The sequence below is a fragment of the Atractosteus spatula genome, chromosome 16 (assembly GCF_055471065.1).
Source record: "Atractosteus spatula isolate fAtrSpa1 chromosome 16, fAtrSpa1.hap1, whole genome shotgun sequence".
Classification (NCBI taxonomy): Eukaryota; Metazoa; Chordata; class Actinopteri; order Semionotiformes; family Lepisosteidae; genus Atractosteus; species Atractosteus spatula.
The window spans coordinates 17,504,296-17,524,689 of record NC_142721.1 but is presented as its reverse complement, the minus strand read 5'-3'; the positions used below and the strand labels follow the sequence as shown (position 1 = coordinate 17,524,689).

General features: G+C 54.6%; 3 protein-coding genes across 8 annotated transcripts in view; 2 read left to right on the top strand and 1 right to left on the bottom strand.

Moving 5' to 3' along the window:
* Positions 1–1,529: 1,529 nt before the first annotated feature.
* fth1b (ferritin, heavy polypeptide 1b) lies at positions 1,530–4,708 on the top strand. The gene is made up of 5 exons (XM_088935158.1): positions 1,530–1,795; positions 3,417–3,529; positions 3,655–3,801; positions 3,948–4,073; positions 4,386–4,708. Exons 2-5 carry the CDS (start codon positions 3,428–3,430, stop codon positions 4,542–4,544), a joined length of 534 nt encoding a protein of 177 aa, XP_088791284.1. The 5' UTR covers positions 1,530–1,795; positions 3,417–3,427; the 3' UTR covers positions 4,545–4,708.
* Positions 4,709–5,152: 444 nt separating this feature from the next.
* Positions 5,153–14,946, bottom strand: best1 (bestrophin 1). Its single transcript, XM_088935071.1, has 8 exons — positions 14,795–14,946; positions 14,278–14,372; positions 10,426–10,580; positions 7,768–7,845; positions 7,424–7,576; positions 7,259–7,339; positions 7,026–7,177; positions 5,153–6,086 (listed from the first exon to the last, which is right to left on the bottom strand). The coding sequence occupies exons 1-8, from the start codon at positions 14,944–14,946 to the stop codon at positions 5,303–5,305; spliced, it is 1,650 nt and encodes a 549-aa protein (XP_088791197.1). The 3' UTR covers positions 5,153–5,302.
* A 4,129-nt stretch (positions 14,947–19,075) lies between these two features.
* Positions 19,076–20,394, top strand: part of rab3il1 (RAB3A interacting protein (rabin3)-like 1) — a 16,035-nt gene continuing 14,716 nt past the window's right edge. For all 6 annotated transcript variants that reach the window (XM_088935157.1, XM_088935156.1, XM_088935155.1 and 3 more), the window contains exon 1: positions 19,076–19,249. The gene's annotated coding sequence lies outside the window, so the exon portion shown is untranslated. The remainder of the gene's footprint in view (positions 19,250–20,394) is intronic.

Sequence of the window (20,394 nt, the reverse complement as noted above, 5' to 3'; positions counted from 1 at the left end):
GGGCGGTGACGTCACCTGCTCTGGTACGCCGGCTCTTACACAGTACCTGTCGGCCGTAAGCGTTACAGTATTCTGTACAGTGCTCAGGCTGGACAGTGGTGTAACACGCAGTACAGTCCTCAGACTGCACAGTGCTCAGGCTGGACAGTGATGTCAGTGGACAATGCAATGCAGTCCTCAGACTGAACAGCGTTGTAACAGTGCAGTACAGTCCTCAGGCTGGACAGTGCTCAGGCTGGACAGTGCTGTAACAGTGCAGTACAGTGCTCAGACTGGACAGTGGTGTAAGTGGACAGTGCAGTACAGTGCTCAGGCTGGACAGTGATGTCAGTGGACAATGCAATGCAGTCCTCAGACTGAACAGCGTTGTAACAGTGCAGTACAGTCCTCAGGCTGGACAGTGCTCAGGCTGGATAGTGCTGTAACAGTGCAGTACAGTGCTCAGGCTGGACAGTGGTGTCAGTGGACAGTGCAGTACAGTGCTCAGGCTGGATAGTGCTGTAACAGCGCAGTACAGTCCTCAGACTGGACAGTGTTGTAACAGCACAGTACAGTCCTCTGACTGGACAGTGCTGTAACAGTGCAGTACAGTGCTCAGACTGGACAGTGGTGTAAGTGGACAGTGCAGTACAGTGCTCAGGCTGGACAGTGGTGTAAGTGGACAGTGCAGTACAGTGCTCAGGCTGGACAGTGGTGTAACAGCGCAGTACAGAAAGGACTGGCTCAGCACTGTGTAACCCTGCGCTTTAGTCAAGTCTGGAATCTGGAAAGTCAGATTTCTTGTCAGGGAGAATTCCCCTGTGAGGGCGCTGGTGTGTTTCCTGCCTGGGACTCTGCTGGTTGTCTCCAGACGGGACCGGCCCACAGCGCCCTGACACTCTTCTGACAGGCTGCACCCACAGACTGGGTCGCCCAGTCCTCTGGGATGACTCACAAAGGGACACCCACCTGTCCCAGGATTCACTGGTGCGTCCCGCTGTGCTCCCGGGAGAGGAGTCTGTGACCACAGGGAGACTGCAGGACACTGCTGCTGTCCTCCGCAGACCCAGAGACACTGCACTCCCTAGCGCGCCGATTAGAGCAGACCTGTCCTGTACCCACTGTACTCTACAATACTGTCCTGCTATAACACTCACTGTACTCTATAATACTGTCCTGCTGTAACACTGTCCTGTAATCACTATACTCTATAATACTGCCCTGATTTAACACTCACTGTACTCTACAATAATGCCCTGCTATAACACTCACTGTACTCTACAATACTGTCCTGCTATAACAATGTCCTGTACTCACTATACTCTATAGTGCTGTCCTGCTATTGTACTGTGATCACTACGCTGCTATCATCCTGTACTGTTAATGTTATAGCATGATCCTGTACTGCGCTGCTCTCCCTGTCCAGCGGGCAGTATGGCACAGCTCGTCCGAGAGGCGGGGCAAACAAAGCTGCAACGCCCTCCTGTGTGATTGGCTGCTGCAGCTGCCCCCGCCCCCGGGAGGCTTTGTGACGTCAGGGGTATATAACAGGGGCTCTGCGGGCAGAGCCGTCAGTCAGACGGATCCTCGGCGGAGTGACGGTTTCCTGCTTCAACAGTGCTTGAACGGCAACCCGGCAACCGCCTGTGTGTCCCCACGTCACCCTCAAATCTTCACTAATTACGTAATCTAAAATCAGTATCCTCGCTTTCTTCGCGACCCTTAATTTGTCAGCCCCAGCTGTTGTCGCCGCGCAGCCGAGACCGACCTCCATCTTGAGCTCCAGCCGCCGCGCAGTCAAGGACGCCCGTGCCAGGTGAGAGGGCCGCCGCGCGGGCTCCGGGGTTCAGGGGCTCGGGGTCCGGGGTTCAGGGGCTCGGGGTCCGGGGCTGGGGCGAGCGGCCTCCCGCGGCTGTCTGGCCTTTCAGCTGTGCTCTGCTGTCGAGTGTGCGGCCTCCCGCTCCCGTCTCTTTGTTCGGAGAGCTCGAACAGGCCGGCGGTGAAGACCTGGCTGCCTCTGGAGCCCAATACCGGGATCGGAGTCTCCCTGTCCCCCCGCTCCTGCCTGCCTGCCTGTCTGTCCCCCCGCTCCTGCCTGCCTGCCTGTCTGTCTCTGTCTCTCCCTGTCCCCCCGCTCCTGCCTGCCTGCCTGTCTGTCTCTGTCTCTCCCTGTCCCCCCGCTCCTGCCCGCCTGTCTGTCCCCCCGCTCCTGCCCGCCTGTCTGTCCCCCCGCTCCTGCCTGCCTGTCTGTCTCTGTCTCTCCCTGTCCCCCCGCTCCTGCCTGCCTGTCTGTCTCTGTCTCTCCCTGTCCCCCCGCTCCTGCCTGCCTGCCTGTCTGTCTGTCTCTGTCTCTCCCTGTCCCCCCGCTCCTGCCTGCCTGTCTGTCTGTCTCTGTCTCTCCCTGTCCCCCCGCTCCTGCCTGTCTGTCTGTCTCTGTCTCTCCCTGTCCCCCCGCTCCTGCCTGCCTGTCTGTCTCTGTCTCTCCCTGTCCCCCCGCTCCTGCCTGCCTGCCTGCCTGTCTGTCTGTCTCTGTCTCTCCCTGTCCCCCCGCTCCTGCCTGTCTGTCTGTCTGTCTCTGTCTCTCCCTGTCCCCCCGCTCCTGCCTGTCTGTCTGTCTGTCTCTGTCTCTCCCTGTCCCCCCGCTCCTGCCTGTCTGTCTCTGTCTCTCCCTGTCCCCCCGCTCCTGTCTGCCTGTCTGTCCCCCCGCTCCTGCCTGTCTGTCTCTGTCTCTCCCTGTCCCTCCGCTCCTGCCTGTCTGTCCCCCCGCTCCTGTCTGTCTCTCTGTCTCTCCCTGTCCCCCCGCTCCTGCCTGCCTGTCTGTCCCCCCGCTCCTGCCTGTCTGTCTCTGTCTCTCCCTGTCCCCTCGCTCCTGCCTGTCTGTCCCCCCGCTCCTGTCTGTCTCTCTGTCTCTCCCTGTCCCCCCGCTCCTGCCTGTCTGTCCCCCCGCTCCTGCCTGTCTGTCTCTGTCTCTCCCTGTCCCCCCGCTCCTGCCTGTCTGTCCCCCCGCTCCTGCCTGTCTGAATTCAGTTCAATTCAAGGTGCTTTATTAGCATGACCGATGGGTACAATGTTGCCAAAGCAAATTAAATAATGAAATTCACATGAAACAAAAAAAAGTCTCTCTCCTCCTGTCTCTCTATTGAAACAGACTTATTGGAGTGACAGGTAAGTTACTGTGCTGCCTCTGTCTGTGAGTCCTGTGCTCCAGTAATGGCGTCAGCAGCTGCAGGTGCTCCGGTTCAGGGCTGGACCTGTGTGCAGGTGTTAGACTGATCCAGCTCCTCATGTGACTCCAGTCCGGGTTTTACCCCCCCCCCCCCCCACCTGCCCAGCAGTCCGGCTGCTGCTGAGTCCTGGAGCGGATCGGTCTGCGCAGGAGTCTGGACTCCCAGGGCTCGGGGAGTGATTATTGATCGAGGATCGATGGTCTGTTACAGTTTCTGCAGAGATGACTTCCCAGGTGCGACAGAATTTCCACCAGGAGTGTGAGGCGGCCATCAACCGCCAGATCAGCTTGGAGCTGTACGCCTCCTACGTCTACGTGTCCATGGTGAGGGGGGCCGAGGGGCAGAGCTGGGGGGGGGTGGGGAGGAGGCAGTGGGGCCAAGGGTCAGAGCTGAGAGAGAGGCAGTGGGACAGGTTGATGGTGCTGTGTTGTTGTTGTTGTTGCTGCAGGCGTACTATTTTGATCGGGATGATGTCGCGCTGCACAACTTTGCGCGTTTCTTCAAGCACCAGTCCCACGAGGAGCGGGAGCACGCCGAGAAGCTCATGGGCCTGCAGAACCAGCGTGGTGGCAAGATCTTCCTGCAGGACATCCGGGTACGAGTCTGTCTGTCTGTCTGTCTGTCTGTCTGTCTGTCTGTCTGTCTGTCTGTCTGTCTGTCTGTCTGTCTGTCTGTCTGTCTGTCTGTCTGTCTGTCTGTCTGTCTGTCTGTCTGTCTGTGACACAGCTGGTGTTGTTGCAGAAGCCCGAGCGGGACGAGTGGGGCAGTGGGCTGGAGGCGCTGGAGTGTGCCCTGCAGCTGGAGAAGAGCGTCAACCAGTCGCTGCTGGACATCCACAGGGTGGCCTCGGAGCACAATGACCCACACGTGAGTGTCCCCTAACCCTCTGAGCACACTGACCTTCACGTGAGTGTCCCCTGACCCTCTGAGCACACCAACCCACACATGTGTCCCCTGACCTCTGACCCTTGACCCTCTGAGCACAGTGACCTGCATGTGAGTGTCCCCTGACCTCTGACCCCTGACCCTCTCAGCACACTGACCTGTACATGAGTGACCCCTGACCCTCTGAGCACACTGACCTGTATGTGAGTGACCCCTGACCCTCTGAGCACACCAATCCACACGAGTGACCCCTGACCCTGGGGTTTCACCTCTCACCTGCCTCTGTCCCCCCAGATGTGTGACTTCCTGGAGACTCACTACCTGGACGAGCAGGTGAAGTCCATCAAGGAGCTGAGCGACTGGATCTCCAACCTGCGTCGCATGGGCGCCCCGCAGAACGGGCTGGCGGAGTACCTGTTCGACAAGCACACGCTGGGCCAAGAGCGCAGCTAGGCTCCGGGTTCGAGCCCCCGTCCCAGTCCCCTGTCCAGCACAGCGAGCCCTGACCAGACTGGACCTGTCTCTCTGTCTGACGGCCTGGCTGCCCTTCATCTGGACAGACCCCTGTTGCTCCTGCTTGTTTTATTAATTACAATAAACCTGGAAGCTGATTCTGACGTGTCGTGTCCTGTGGTCAGTGTGTCCTGGGCGGAGAAGAACGACGTGAACACGGGCTCAGTTCAGTCCTTTATTAGCCCACTACAGCTGTGTCCAGCTCTGTGCTGGAGGGGAGCGGGCTGGTCTCCTTGACCATGGAGTGCTGGTGTGAGTGGTGTTCTGTGCTGGTGTGAGTGGTGTTCTGTACTGGTCAGTGTGGGTGTGAGGGGATCTGTGCTGGTCAGTGTGGGTGTGAGTGGTGTTCTGTACTGGTCAGTGTGGGTGTGAGGGGATCTGTGCTGGTCAGTGCTGGTGTGAGTGGTGTTCTGTACTGGTCAGTGTGGGTGTGAGGGGATCTGTGCTGGTCAGTGTGGGTGTGAGTGGTGTTCTGTACTGGTCAGTGTGGGTGTGAGGGGATCTGTGCTGGTCAGTGCTGGTGTGAGTGGTGTTCTGTGCTGGTCAGTGCTGGTGTGAGTGGTGCTCTGTACTGGTCAGTGTGGGTGTGAGGGGATCTGTGCTGGTCAGTGTGGGTGTGAGTGGTGTTCTGTGCTGGTCAGTGTGGGTGTGAGGGGATCTGTGCTGGTCAGTGCTGGTGTGAGAGGGGTCTCTACTGGTCAGTGCTGGTCTGGGTCCAGTTTGCCATTTGGTGCGCTCAGATTTCCTCTCGTCCTGTCCAGGAGAAGTTGGCCCAGCAGGTCTCCCTCGCCCAGTGAGATGCCGGAGTCGTTGGGAAAGCCCTGCTGATTGGCTGCGGGCTGGGGGGCGGAGTCAGCGGTCAGGAGGCTGAGGTTGCTAACGGTGCTGTGGCTGCTGCTGCTGTAGCCATGGTTACCTGCTGCACCCGCGTGGCTGCTGCCGTTGCCTTGGAGTCGGGGGGGTGGGGGGTGCAGCAGGAGCGGGGTGGGGGGGGGGAAGGAGAAGACCTGCGCCCCCTCTGGGCCCCCCCGGGCGCTGGCGGGGCCAGCCGGGCTGTGCAGCGCGGGTGGGGGGCGGCGGGGCAGCCAGGGGGTGAGGGGGGAGGACGGGGTGCGCGGGGGCGGGGGGGCCTGCTCCTCCTCGCTGAGGAAGGGGAAGGCGGCGGGGGGCCGGCGTGCCGCGGCGCCGTGGATGGGCGTCTGCGGGCAGCTGTAGGAGCCCGGCCGCTCCAGCAGGGGCAGCGAGGAGAAGGCCAGCTCCGGCCTGGGGGGGCCGGGGGGCAGGAGCAGGGGGCCGCGGGCCAGGGGCGCCCCCGGGCGGCGGCGCAGCAGGCTGGCGCGGGCCGAGGGGCGCAGGCAGCGGGGAGAGTGGACCCCCAGCAGCCCCCCCAGCGCCCCCAGCAGGGGGGTGGAGTGATTCGCCTCCTCGTGCTCCTTTATCTGCTCCAGGGTGGACTGGAACTCCATCTCCTCCTTCGGCACGCTGGGAGACAGGAGGGGAGAGAGGGGTGAGAGGAGAGGGGAGAGGAGAGGAGAGAGGAGAGAGGGGTGAGAGTGGAGAGGGGAGGGGAGAGGAGAGAGGAGGGGTGAGGGGAGAGAGAGAGAGGGGAGAGGAGAGGAGAGAGGAGGGGTGAGGGGAGAGAGAGAGAGGGGAGGGGAGAGGAGAGGAGAGGAGGGAGGAGGGGTGAGGGGAGAGAGGGGAGAGGAGGGAGAGGGGAGGGGAGAGGAGAGAGGAGAGAGGGGTGAGAGTGGAGAGGGGAGGGGAGAGGAGAGAGGAGGGGTGAGGGGAGAGAGAGAGGGGAGAGGAGAGGAGGGAGGAGGGGTGAGGGGAGAGGAAGGAGAGGGGAGGGGAGAGGAGAGAGGAGAGAGGGGTGAGAGTGGAGAGGGGAGGGGAGAGGAGAGAGGAGGGGTGAGGGGAGAGAGGGGAGGGGAGAGGAGAGAGGAGGGGTGAGGGGAGAGAGAGAGGGGAGGGGAGAGGAGAGAGGAGGGGTGAGGGGAGAGAGAGAGGGGAGAGGAGAGGAGAGAGGAGGGGTGAGGGGAGAGAGAGAGGGGTGAGAGTGGAGAGGGGAGGGGAGAGGAGAGAGGAGGGGTGAGGGGAGAGAGAGGGGAGAGGAGAGGAGAGAGGAGGGGTGAGGGGAGAGAGAGAGGGGAGAGGAGAGGAGAGAGGAGGGGTGAGGGGAGAGAGAGAGGGGAGAGGAGCGGAGAGAGGAGAGAGGGGAGAGGAGGGAGGGGGGGGGAGAGGAGAGAGGGGTGAGAGTGGAGAGGAGGGGTGAGGGGAGAGGAGAGGAGAGAGGAGGGGTGAGGGGAGAGAGGGGAGGGGGGGAGAGAGGAAAGAGGGAGGAGAGAGGAGAGGGGAAAGGAGAGAGGGAGGAGAGAGGAGAAAGGAGAGAGGGGAGGTCGGTGCTGCTCCAGTGTTACTCACCTGATGTCCAGCGCAGAGCCCATGAAGGAGGGCTTGCGGTGCTCGGCGCTGGCCGCCGTGTAGGGGGGCTGCGGCTCCGACTCGTTCCAGTACTGGTCCCTCTCCAGGGCCGGCACGCTGTCGTACATCTCGTCCACTGAGAGCAGCGACACCTGGCGGGCGAGAGAGCGGCACGTGGGCGGGCGGACTGGGGGCGCAGCCGACCGGCAGCCTGACCCCGGGGCCTCTCTGACCTGCAGGTTCCTGTCCACCAGCCAGTTGGTCTCGAAGTCGTCGTCGTCCTCGCCGAAGGGGTTGATCAGCTGCTCGGCCACCTGGGGGGGGGGGACCACGGCAGGCGTCAGCCGCGCCGCCGTCACCGCGGCGACGTCACCACGGGGACGGGGGCGGGGCCTCACCTTCAGCCAGCCGGCGTAGAAGAAGAACTGCAGGAGGGTGAAGACGGGCACGCAGAGGTCGAGGTCGTGGCCCGGGTAGCCCTGGGCGGGGTCCAGGAACTGGCGGCCAATCAGACAGGCCAGGAAGAAGCTGTACACGGCAACCGTCACCACCTAGCAACACAGAGCCTAGTAACCGTCTCTGCATGACATTAGGGCAGGAGCTAACTACTACCTACTGCTCTCAAGAGTGTCCTATCACACAAAGACACTGTCTGCACTTCACACAGCAGCTGACGCCTTGGGCACAAGCATTATCAACAGAGAGCATCCCAGACCCAGGGGGCCGTGTCCCAGATCAGTACCTGGGTGTAGACCAGGGGCAGACTGATCCAGTCGTAGCTGTACAGCTTCATGCACTGAGTGCGCAGAGAGTTCAGCTCCTAGAGAGAGGGAGAGACAGAGGAAGTGGCTTTGGCAACACTGTAATTAATTGGTCACACCAATCAAGCTCTTTGTTTATGAATATGCAAGATTAGATAACACAATAATAATACAGTGTGTGACCTCCTGTCCCAGCCTGAGGAACAGACAGTGAGCCTGTCTCTCAATAATAATAATACAGTGTGTGATCTCCTGTCACAGCCTGAGGAACAGTGAGTCTGTCTCTCAATCATAATAATACAGTGTGTGATCTCCTGTCCCAGCCTGAGGAACAGTGAGTCTGTCTCTCAATAATAATAATACAGTGTGTGATCTCCTGTCCCAGCCTGAGGAACGGTGAGCCTGTCTCTCAATAATAATAATACAGCGTGTGATCTCCTGTCCCAGCCTGAGGAACAGTGAGTCTGTCTCTCAAAAATAATAATACAGTGTGTGATCTCCTGTCCCAGCCTGAGGAACAGACAGTGAGCCTGTCTCTCAATAATAATAATACAGTGTGTGATCTCCTGTCACAGCCTGAGGAACAGTGAGTCTGTCTCTCAATCATAATAATACAGTGTGTGATCTCCTGTCCCAGCCTGAGGAACAGTGAGTCTGTCTCTCAATAATAATAATACAGTGTGTGATCTCCTGTCCCAGCCTGAGGAACGGTGAGCCTGTCTCTCAATAATAATAATACAGCGTGTGACCTCCTGTCCCAGCCTGAGGAACGGTGAGCCTGTCTCTCAATAATAATACAGCGTGTGATCTCCTGTCCCAGCGTGAGGAACGGTGAGCCTGTCTCTCAATAATAATAATACAGTGTGTGACCTCCTGTCCCAGCCTGAGGAACGGTGAGCCTGTCTCTCAATAATAATACAGCGTGTGATCTCCTGTCCCAGCGTGAGGAACGGTGAGCCTGTCTCTCAATAATAATAATACAGTGTGTGACCTCCTGTCCCAGCCTGAGGAACGGTGAGCCTGTCTCTCAATAATAATACAGCGTGTGATCTCCTGTCCCAGCGTGAGGAACGGTGAGCCTGTCTCTCAATAATAATAATACAGTGTGTGATCTCCTGTCCCAGCCTGAGGAACGGTGAGCCTGTCTCTCAATAATAATACAGCGTGTGATCTCCTGTCCCAGCGTGAGGAACGGTGAGCCTGTCTCTCAATAATAATACAGCGTGTGATCTCCTGTCCCAGCGTGAGGAACGGTGAGCCTGTCTCTCAATAATAATAATACTGTGTGTGATCTCCTGTTACAGCCTGAGGAACAGACAGTGAACCTGTCTCTCAATAATAATACAGTGTGTGATCTCCTGTCCCAGCCTGAGGAACAGACAGTGAGCCTGTCTCTCAATAATAATAATACAGTGTGTGATCTCCTGTCCCAGCCTGAGGAACAGACAGTGAGCCTGTCTCTCAATAATAATAATACAGTGTGTGATCTTCTGTCCCAGCCTGAGGAACAGACAGTAAGCCCGTCTCTCAATAATAATAATACAGTGTGTGATCTCCTGTCCCAGCCTGAGGAACAGACAGTGAGCCTGTCTCTCAATAATAATACAGTGTGTGATCTCCTGTCCCAGCCTGAGGAACAGACAGTGAGCCTGTCTCTCAATAATAATAATACAGAGTGTGATCTCCTGTCCCAGCCTGAGGAACAGACAGTGAGCCTGTCTCTCAATAATAATAATACAGTGTGTGATCTCCTGTCCCAGCCTGAGGAACAGTGAGTCTGTCTCTCAATAATGTTTGTTGTATGTAAATGTTCTATCACATGTATAGTATGTGCTGTAAATGTCTGAAGGTTCTGCTTTGGCCACACTAGCTCATCGGTTATGAGTATCCAAATTAGAAAGAGGAAGAGTGTCTGATCTTGCCCACTCTGCCTCACCGACCCCCCGCGCCCTCACGCTCCACACGGCTGCACAGAGCAGTCTCACTTCCTCACCGGCCAGCCAGCTGAATCAGAGCACATTGTGTCTCAAAGGAGAAGTCAGGAGTTTCCCTGGATACCTGAAGGGGGTTCACACACGCAGACACACACACTCACACACTCAGACACACACAAACACATACTAACCCTCACATTCTCACACTCAGACACACACAAACACACACTCTCACACACTCAGACACACACAAACACTCACATTCACACACTCAGACACACACAAACACAGTCTCACATTCACACACTCACACAGTCACAATGTCGCACACACTAACACTCACACACACAAACTCACACTCAGACACACACTAACACTCACACTCACACACTCAGACACACTCTCACACACACACTCTCACAGACACTCACACTCTCACAGACACTAACTCTCACACTCTCACACACTAACTCTCACACTCACACTCTCACAGACACTAACTCTCACAGACACTAACTCTCACAGACACTAACTCTCACACTCACAGACACTAACTCTCACACTCACACTCTCACAGACACTAAAACTCTCACAGACACTAACTCTCACACTCTCACACACTAACTCTCACACTCACACTCTCACAGACACTAACTCTCACAGACACTAACTCTCACACTGCTGCAGACAGACAGTCGGACTCACGTTCAGGATGGCTTGCAGCGCCACGTCGTTGTTGATGCGGCCCTCTGCTCGTGCCCGCTGTGCCAGGCTCACGAACCACACGCAGGGCACCCAGAACTTACTGTGGGCCGAGGGCAGAGCCTGGAGCTGCGCCAGTTCCTCCGCAGTCATGAGCCCTGAGAGACAGACAGGTTACTGTGCTGCACCAGTCTACAGCACACTGGCTCCTCCACACTCATGAGCCTGAGAGAGAGACAGGTTACTGTGCTGTGCTGCACCAGTCTACAGCACACTGGCTCCTCCACACTCATCAGCCTGAGAGAGAGAGAGACAGGTTACTGTGCTGTGCTGCACCAGTCTACAGCACACTGGCTCCTCCACACTCATCAGCCTGAGAGAGAGACAGGTTACTGTGCTGTGCTGCACCAGTCTACAGCACACTGGCTCCTCCACACTCATCAGCCTGAGAGAGAGACAGGTTACTGTGCTGTGCTGCACCAGTCTACAGCACACTGGCTCCTCCACACTCATCAGCCTGAGAGAGAGAGAGACAGGTTACTGTGCTGTGCTGCACCAGTCTACAGCACACTGGCTCCTCCACACTCATCAGCCTGAGAGAGAGAGAGAGAGAGACAGGTTAGTGTGCTGTACTGCACCAGTCTGTACCAGTCGCGGGCTCTTGCCCTCCACCACGCGTTTCCTCCCGCAACTCCTGGGGCGTGAACCCGTGAACCCTCAGCCCAGGCAGCTGAGGGAGGGTGATGACATCACCGTGTCCGGACTAGCTCTGCTACGCTGCGCTGTACTGTGCTGTACTACACTGTGCTGTTCTCCCATGTGCTGCAGTGTGCTGTACTGTACCTGCCTGCACCAGGTGCTCCATGGTGGGGAATCGCTTGTACACAGCGGTGCTCACAGACCGGTAGATCAGCAGGCCTGACAGGTTGGCGTAGCGCATCAGTGTGCGTCGCACAAGCCTGCCCTGATCGTCCGCGCCACGCACAAGCCCAGACACCAGTCCCCCCAGCCTGTCGGGCCAGGGCACACTCTCGAACTGCCCCCACCAGCGGGACACCACCAGCGTCACATAGAAACCTGGAGCATAGAGAGAATGCAGAGCACACTGAGAAGACACACACACAGAGCACAGAGCACACACACTCAGAGCACAGAGCACGCTGAGAGCACACACACAGAGCACAGAGCACACTGAGAACACACACACACAGAGCACAGAGCACGGTGAGAACACACTCACACATAGCACAGAGCACACTAAGAACACACACTCACATCACAGAGCACACTGAGAACACTCACACACAGATCACAGATCACAGAGCACACTGAGAACACTCACACACTGATCACAGAGCACACTTAGAACACACACACAGAGCACATTGAGAACACACACAGAACACAAAGCACACTGAGAATACACACACAGAGCACAGAGCACACTGAGAACACTCACACACAGAGCACAGAGTACACTGAGAACACTCACACACAGATCACAGAGCACAGAGCACACTGAGAACACACACAGAGCAGTCTGAGAACACACACACAGACTGTCACACTGAGAGCACAGAGTACACTGAGAACACTCACACACAGATCACAGAGCACAGAGCACACTGAGAACACACACAGAGCAGTCTGAGAACACACACACAGACTGTCACACTGAGGACACACACACAGAGCACACCGCTAACACACACACAGAGTGACATATTGAGAACACACACACACAGACTGAATATCACACTGAAAACACAGACACACACACACACACACACACACACACACACAGGGCTGTGCCGGGCTGCTCTCTGCACAGTCTGAGCATACTGCCCTGTGGTATCAGGGTACCTCCCTGGTCAAGAACTCGAACCCTGAGCACGCTGTGGGCAGGTGTTCACATGTGGTATCTCCAGGAGGAACTGGGGTCATGTGTACAGCTCTACAGACAGAGTGTCCTTCTAGCCCTGAACCACGAGGGGGGCGTTGCAATGACCTGCACCAAGGACTTTCATCCCCTTCTCACACAGTGAGCCACAGGGACCTGCAGCTGTGGGGAAGGGCGCCCTCTGGTGGAGGCAGCAGGGACTTCCGGACTGATAGTGTTCAAAGTGCCATTGCACAGTTCAGCGTGCTGTGTTTTGCAGTCATTATTGTGTGAACAATGTTCAGTATTTCATGCAGTGAGCTTCAGTGCAAAATTACAGATCAGCTGGACTGAGTGTCTCTACAGTATCTATGAGGGAGTGTTAGTGTGAAGTTACAGAGGAGCTGGACTGAGTGTCTCTACAGTATCTACAGCTCTGATGAGGGAGTGTTAGTGTGAAGTTACAGAGGAGCTGGACTGAGTGTCTCTACAGTACCTACAGCTCTGGTGAGGGAGTGTTAGTGTGAAGTTACAGAGGAGCTGGACTGAGTGTCTACAGTATCTACAGCTCTGATGAGGGAGTGTTAGTGTGAAGTTACAGAGGAGCTGGACTGAGTGTCTCTACAGTATCTACAGCTCTGATGAGGGAGTGTTAGTGTGAAGTTACAGGTGAGCTGGACTGAGTGTCTACAGTATCTCCAGCTCTGATGAGGGAGTGTTAGTGTGAAGTTACAGAGGAGCTGGACTGAGTGTCTCTACAGTATCTCCAGCTCTGATGAGGGAGTGTTAGTGTGAAGTTACAGAGGAGCTGGACTGAGTGTCTACAGTATCTACAGCTCTGATGAGGGAGTGTTAGTGTGAAGTTACAGAGGAGCTGGACTGAGTGTCTCTACAGTATCTACAGCTCTGATGAGGGAGTGTTAGTGTGAAGTTACAGATGAGCTGGACTGAGTGTCTCTACAGTATCTACAGCTCTGATGAGGGAGTGTTAGTGTGAAGTTACAGAGGAGCTGGACTGAGTGTCTCTACAGTATCTACAGCTCTGACGAGGGAGTGTTAGTGTGAAGTTACAGAGGAGCTGGACTGAGTGTCTCTACAGTATCTACAGCTCTGACGAGGGAGTGTTAGTGTGAAGTTACAGAGGAGCTGGACTGTCTACAGTATCTACAGCTCTGATGAGGGAGTGTTAGTGTGAAGTTACAGATGAGCTGGACTGAGTGTCTACAGTATCTACAGCTCTGATGAAGGAGTGTTAGTGTGAAGTTACAGAGGAGCTGGACTGAGTGTCTCTACAGTATCTACAGCTCTGATGAAGGAGTGTTAGTGTGAAGTTACAGATGAGCTGGACTGAGTGTCTACAGTATCTCCAGCTCTGATGAGGGAGTGTTAGTGTGAAGTTACAGAGGAGCTGGACTGAGTGTCTCTACAGTATCTACAGCTCTGATGAGGGAGTGTTAGTGTGAAGTTGCAGAGGAGCTGGACTGAGTGTCTACAGTATCTACAGCTCTGATGAGGGAGTGTTAGTGTGAAGTTACAGAGGAGCTGGACTGAGTGTCTCTACAGTTCTGATGAAGGAGTGTTAGTGTGAAGTTACAGAGGAGCTGGACTGAGTGTCTCTACAGTATCTACAGCTCTGATGAGGGAGTGTTAGTGTGAAGTTACAGAGGAGCTGGACTGAGTGTCTACAGTATCTACAGCTCTGATGAGGGAGTGTTAGTGTGAAGTTACAGAGGAGCTGGACTGAGTGTCTACAGTATCTACAGCTCTGATGAGGGAGTGTTAGTGTGAAGTTGCAGAGGAGCTGGACTGAGTCTTTATAATATACATTGTACAAACTTTTGTATTCAGAATATTCAGGTAAGAACAAGTGTATATAGTGCAAAGTGTGTGCAGTGTTCAGTGTGTTGTGTCAGTGTGTGCATAGTGTTTCGTGGGTGGTGTCAGTGTCCAGTGTGCAGGGTTCAGTGCAGTCTCACCTAGCACAAAGGAGACAGGGATGAGCTCAGCATAGCGGTTGCAATACAGGGACAATTTCTCAAATAGGCGCCTCTGTCTGTCCGGTAGGATAAACCTGCAGATCAGAGAGGACACAGGCCAGCCACATCTTCAATCAGGCACATTGCTGTAGGGTTAGGGATAGATCTCTAGAGTTAGTGTTAGGCTTAGAAATATGTAGAGTAAGGGTTAGATCACTATAGGGTAGGGTTAGATTGGGGGAGGTCGGTCTAAGACAATTGTAGGGTTAGGGTTGGATTGCTAGAGGTTGGCACTAGGATTGGATCACTGGAGGGTTAGGGTTAGAGTCTGGTCATTGTAGGGTTAGGGTTAGACTTCTGCAGATTAGTGTTAGGGTTAGGGTTAGATCTCTGTAGGATACATTGTTTCTCCTCACTTCCTTTTCTCTGTGTACTGGCCTCCAGACTCTCTTCCCCTGCCCACTTGTCTCTCCAATCTCCTCTATCTACAGCCAGATGTTGAAGTGCAGCTCGTTACCTGTAGAGGGCGCTGAGAGAGAAGTACAGTATGGTGAAGATGAGAAGCTCTCTGTACAGCAGTTTGTAGATGCTGCCTCTCCAGCGCAGGAGGAGGTGAGAGAAAGTGCCCAGTCGAGCATCGGCCACACACCGGGAGTATGTCACTGTCATCACTGCCCCCTATAGGACAGGCTGAGTCACTGCAGAGCAAACCGCTGACTGACACACAACCTGATTAACACAGTTACTGATGAAGAGGTTCTCTGACACACTGATGGTGGCATATGGACACAATTCAATCCTAAAACACAGACAGAAAAAAAGTGAAAAGCAATTTAGTCAATAAGCAGACAAACAAAAAACAAGAATTTAAATCTTCAATCTGTAGAACAGATTGTAGAAACAGCCCATCTGTACCTTCACACTAACACTCCCTCATCAGAGCTGGAGATACTGTAGAGACACTCAGTCCACCTCCTCTGTAACTTCACACTAACACTCCCTCATCAGAGCTGTAGATACTGTAGAGACACTCAGTCCAGCTCCTCTGTAACTTCACACTAACACTCCCTCATCAGAGCTGTAGATACTGTAGAGACACTCAGTCCAGCTCCTCTGTAACTTCACACTAACACTCCCTCATCAGAGCTGTAGATACTGTAGACACTCAGTCCAGCCCATCTGTACCTTCACACTAACACTCCCTCATCAGAGCTGGAGATACTGTAGAGACACTCAGTCCACCTCCTCTGTAACTTCACACTAACACTCCCTCATCAGAGCTGGAGATACTGTAGAGACACTCAGTCCAGCTCAACTGTAACTTCACACTAACACTCCCTCATCAGAGCTGTAGATACTGTAGAGACACTCAGTCCAGCTCCTCTGTAACTTCACACTAACACTCCCTCATCAGAGCTGTAGATACTGTAGACACTCAGTCCAGCTCATCTGTAACTTCACACTAACACTCCCTCATCAGAGCTGTAGATACTGTAGAGACACTCAGTCCAGCTCCTCTGTAACTTCACACTAACACTCCCTCATCAGAGCTGGAGATACTGTAGACACTCAGTCCAGCTCCTCTGTAACTTCACACTTACACTCCCTCATCAGAGTAACTTCCCATTGAATTCCTTGTCTGTGTGTAATCAGATTAATAATTTTGGACTTACAGTGGTTTGACACGACCGTGCAGATTCTCATGCTGCTCTCTGACTCCTGCGCTGGGAGCGAACACTACCTGGATAATTGATTGGCTGATCGGTTAGCGAGCTGCTGATCATACTCACAGTGGGGCACCGCAGAGTGGAGGGTCGGAGAGTGAGTGAGCGAACGAGCAGAGACTCGGGCAGAGAGACGGACGCCCACGCCTCCGGTCACTTGATGTGCTAATCGCTCTGTCCAACAAAGCTGCCTTGTGAGGCTAATCTCACACACACTCACACAAACTGCAGCGCGTTTCACAACCCTGGAGCTAATCCCACACTCATGTGTGGATGAAGACTGGTGCCCAGTGCACACTGGGTCTCCCAGCACCGGAATGCTCTGATTCACAATCGCCCTGCTCGTTGTGCCACTCTGTCTCCCTCTGCTGGTGCTCCGAAGGTACTGTGGCTCAGTGCTCTTGTGGCACCCCGTGATCCAGTGCTCGGAGACGCCCAGGCGGTATCTGCAGTCTGTTTTCAGCGCAGGAGCTCCTGAAACTGCACCTTCAGCCTGACTGTCAGTCCAACTCTAGAGAAGCCCCAAGGTCTTGATACCCAGGAGGGCACCCACTGCCTCCCCACGGCAAACAGCCTCCCCTGGGAGACACACAGTACGAGCCCTCTGTCCACAGCCCAGGTCATGGAGAAGGAGACAGGCAGAGAGAGGGACAGGCAGAAAGAGACAGGCAGTCAGAGATCTGGCTCTAGGCAGTGTGCAGTGTGTGCTGTCCTGTCCCAGCCTGAGGAACAGACAGTGAGCCTGCCACTCAATAATAATAATACAGTGTGTGATCTCCTGTTCCAGCCTGAGGAACAGACAGTGAGCCTGTCTCCCAGTAATAATAATACAGTGTGTGATCTTCTGTCCCAGCCTGAGGAACAGGCAGTGAGCCTGCCTCTCTATAATAATAATAATACAATGTGTGATCTCCTGTCCCAGCCTGAGGAACAGACAGTGAGCCTGTCTCTCAATAATTATAATACAGTGTGTGATCTCCTGTCCCAGCCTGAGGAACAGACAGTGAGCCTGTCTCTCAATAATAATAATACAGTGTGTGATCTCCTGTCACAGCCTGAGGAACAGACAGTGAGCCTGTCTCTCAATAATAATAATACAGTGTGTGATCTCCTGTCCCAGCCTGAGGAACAGTGAGCCTGTCTCTCAATAATAATAATACTGTGTGTGATCTCCTGTCACAGCCTGAGGAAGACAGTGAGCCTGTCTCTCAATAATAATAATACAGTGTGTGATCTCCTGTCCCAGCCTGAGGAACAGACAGTGAGCCTGTCTCTCAATAATAATAATACAGTGTGTGATCTCCTGTCCCAGCCTGAGGAACAGACAGTGAGCCTGTCTCTCAATAATTATAATACAGTATGTGATCTCTTGTCACAGCCTGAGGAACAGACAGTGAGCCTGTCTCTCTATAATAATACAGTGTGTGATCTCCTGTTACAGCCTGAGGAACAGTGAGTCTGTCTCTCAATAATAATAATACAGTGTGTGATCTCCTGTCCCAGCCTGAGGAACAGACAGTGAGCCTGTCTCTCAATAATAATAATACAGTGTGTGATCTCCTGTCCCAGCCTGAGGAACAGACAGTGAGCCTGTCTCTCAATAATAATACAGTGTGTGATCTCCTGTTACAGCCTGAGGAACAGTGAGCCTGTCTCTCAATAATAATAATACAGTGTGTGATCTCCTGTCCCAGCCTGAGGAACAGACATTGAGCCTGTCTCTCAATAATAATAATACAGTGTGTGATCTCCTGTCCCAGCCTGAGGAACAGACAGTTAGCCTGTCTCTCAATAATAATACAGTGTGTGATCTCTTGTCACAGCCTGAGGAACAGACAGTGAGCCTGTCTCTCAATAATAATAATACAGTGTGTGATCTCCTGTTACAGCCTGAGGAACAGTGACCCTGTCTCTCAATAATAATAATACAGTGTGTGATCTCCTGTCCCAGCCTGAGGAACAGTGAGCCTGTCTCTCTATAATAATAATACAGTGTGTGATCTCCTGTCACAGCCTGAGGAACAGTGAGCCTGTCTCTCAATAATAATAATACAGTGTGTGATCTCCTGTCCCAGCCTGAGGAACAGACAGTGAGCCTGTCTCTCAATATTAATAATACAGTGTGTGATCTCCTGTCCCAGCCTGAGGAACAGACAGTGACCCTGTCTCTCAATAATAATAATACAGTGTGTGATCTCCTGTCCCAGCCTGAGGAACAGTGAGTCTGTCTCTCAATAATAATAATACAGTGTGTGATCTCCTGTCCCAGCCTGAGGAACAGACAGTGAGCCTGTCTCTCAATAATAATAATACAGTGTGTGATCTCCTGTCAGAGAATGAGGAACAGTGAGCCTGTCTCTCTATAATAATAATACAGTGTGTGATCTCCTGTCACAGCCTGAGGAACAGTGAGCCTGTCTCTCAATAATAATAATACAGTGTGTGATCTCCTGTCCCAGCCTGAGGAACAGTGAGCCTGTCTCTCAATAATAATAATACAGTGTGTGATCTCCTGTTCCAGCCTGAGGAACAGACAGTGAGCCTGTCTCTCAATAATAATAATACAGTGTGTGATCTCCTGTCCCAGCCTGAGGAACAGTGAGCCTGTCTCTCAATAATAATAATACAGTGTGTGATCTCCTGTTCCAGCCTGAGGAACAGACAGTGAGCCTGTCTCTCAATAATAATACAGTGTGTGATCTCCTGTCCCAGCCTGAGGAACAGACAGTGAGCCTGTCTCTCAATAATAATAATACAGTGTATGATCTCCTGTCAGAGAATGAGGAACAGTGAGCTTGACCTCAAGACAATATTGGCATTCAAACATGAAGTAGCCTGTCTCAGGATAATAATGGCATTAATAAATGAAAAAGCCCGTCTCGCAATTGTCCTTCTCTCGAGGCTCGGAGAGTTTAAGCCGGGAGTGGACCGGTCCCAGTACTTAGACGTGGCCCATAAGCTGCTTGTCTCAGTTCGGCAAAACGAGCGCACGCGAGCAGGGGAGGGAGGGGTCGGTCACGTGATCTTGCAGCTGGAGGAATGTTTGTGCGTCACGTGGGCCGTGCAGGGCGTGACGTAACTGTGATTTGATTGCTTTCCTGTCGAAATTGTTGCTGGAAATACGGCGCGGCTGAGATTTATAGCGCCTTGCCGGCGGAGAGGGGAGCTGGGACTGCAGCGACAGCCGGCGAGGGGTCTCCTTCTGCGTTTGGAGCCGGGATTGCGGCCGGGCGGAGGCACAGCTGCTGGTATCGCTCTTATTTCCTGTCCGGCGTCCAGCCCGAAACTGAAAATGTTTCCTTCGGTCGGACCCTGCAGCAGCACGGCCGCCGCGCCGGGCAGCCCGGACTGAGAGAGAGGGGTGCTGTCCCGGGGCACTGTCTGGGAGAGAGGGGTGCTGTCCAGGGACACTGTCAGGGGAGAGAGGGGTGCTGTCCCGGGACACTGTCAGGGGAGAGAGGGGTGCTGTCCAGGGACACTGTCAGGGGAGAGAGGGGTGCTGTCCCGGGACACTTTTAGGGGGAGAGATGGGTGCTGTCCAGGGACGCTGTCGGGGGGGAAAGATTGGTAATGTCCAGGGATGCTGTCAGGAGAGAGAGGGGGGTGCTGTCCAGGGACACTGTCAGGGGAGAGAGGGGTGCTGTCCTGGGACACTGTCAGGGGAGAGAGGGGTGCTGTCCAGGGACACTGTCAGGAGAGAGAGGGGTGCTGTCCCGGGACACTGTCAGGAGAGAGAGGGGTGCTGTCCAGGGACACTGTCAGGGGAGAGAGGGGTGCTGTCCAGGGACACTGTCAGGAGAGAGAGGGGGGTGCTGTCCAGGGACACTGTCAGGAGAGAGAGGGGTGCTGTCCCGGGACACTGTCAGGGGAGAGAGGGGTGCTGTCCAGGGACACTGTCAGGAGAGAGAGGGGTGCTGTCCAGGGACACTGTCAGGAGAGAGAGGGGTGCTGTCCAGGGACACTGTCAGGAGAGAGGGGGGTGCTGTCCAGGGACACTGTCAGGTGAGAGAGGGGTGCTGTCCAGGGACACTGTCAGGAGAGAGAGGGGTGCTGTCCAGGGACACTGTCAGGTGAGAGAGGGGTGCTGTCCAGGGACACTGTCAGGGGAGAGAGGGGTGCTGTCCAGGGACACTGTCAGGAGAGAAAGGGGTGCTGTCCAGGGACACTGTCAGGAGAGAGAGGGGTGCTGTCCAGGGACACTGTCTGGGAGAGAGGGGTGCTGTCCATGGACACTGTCAGGTGAGAGGGGGGTGCTGTCCAGGGACACTGTCAGGGGAGAGAGGGGGGTGCTGTCCAGGGACACTATCAGGAGAGAGAGGGGTGCTGTCCAGGGACACTGTCAGGGGAGAGAGAGGGGTGCTGTCCAGGGACACTGTCAGGAGAGAGAGGGGTG

What these genes read in the sequence shown, in the direction of transcription:
- fth1b (XM_088935158.1), top strand. Translation starts at nt 3,428, where the DNA reads ATGACTTCCCAGGTGCGACAGAATTTCCACCAGGAGTGTGAGGCGGCC. An exon ending in TCTTCCTGCAGGACATCCGG is followed by an intron (nt 3,802 to 3,947) that starts GTACGAGTCTGT and finishes GTGTTGTTGCAG; the next exon opens with AAGCCCGAGCGGGACGAGTG. An exon ending in CGGAGCACAATGACCCACAC is followed by an intron (nt 4,074 to 4,385) that starts GTGAGTGTCCCC and finishes CTGTCCCCCCAG; the next exon opens with ATGTGTGACTTCCTGGAGAC.
- best1 (XM_088935071.1), bottom strand. Translation starts at nt 14,946, where the DNA reads ATGACAGTGACATACTCCCGGTGTGTGGCCGATGCTCGACTGGGCACT. An exon ending in TGCCCCTGGTCTACACCCAG is followed by an intron (nt 7,577 to 7,767) that starts GTACTGATCTGG and finishes CTGTGTTGCTAG; the next exon opens with GTGGTGACGGTTGCCGTGTA. An exon ending in GGCTCTGCGCTGGACATCAG is followed by an intron (nt 6,087 to 7,025) that starts GTGAGTAACACT and finishes CCTGTCTCCCAG; the next exon opens with CGTGCCGAAGGAGGAGATGG.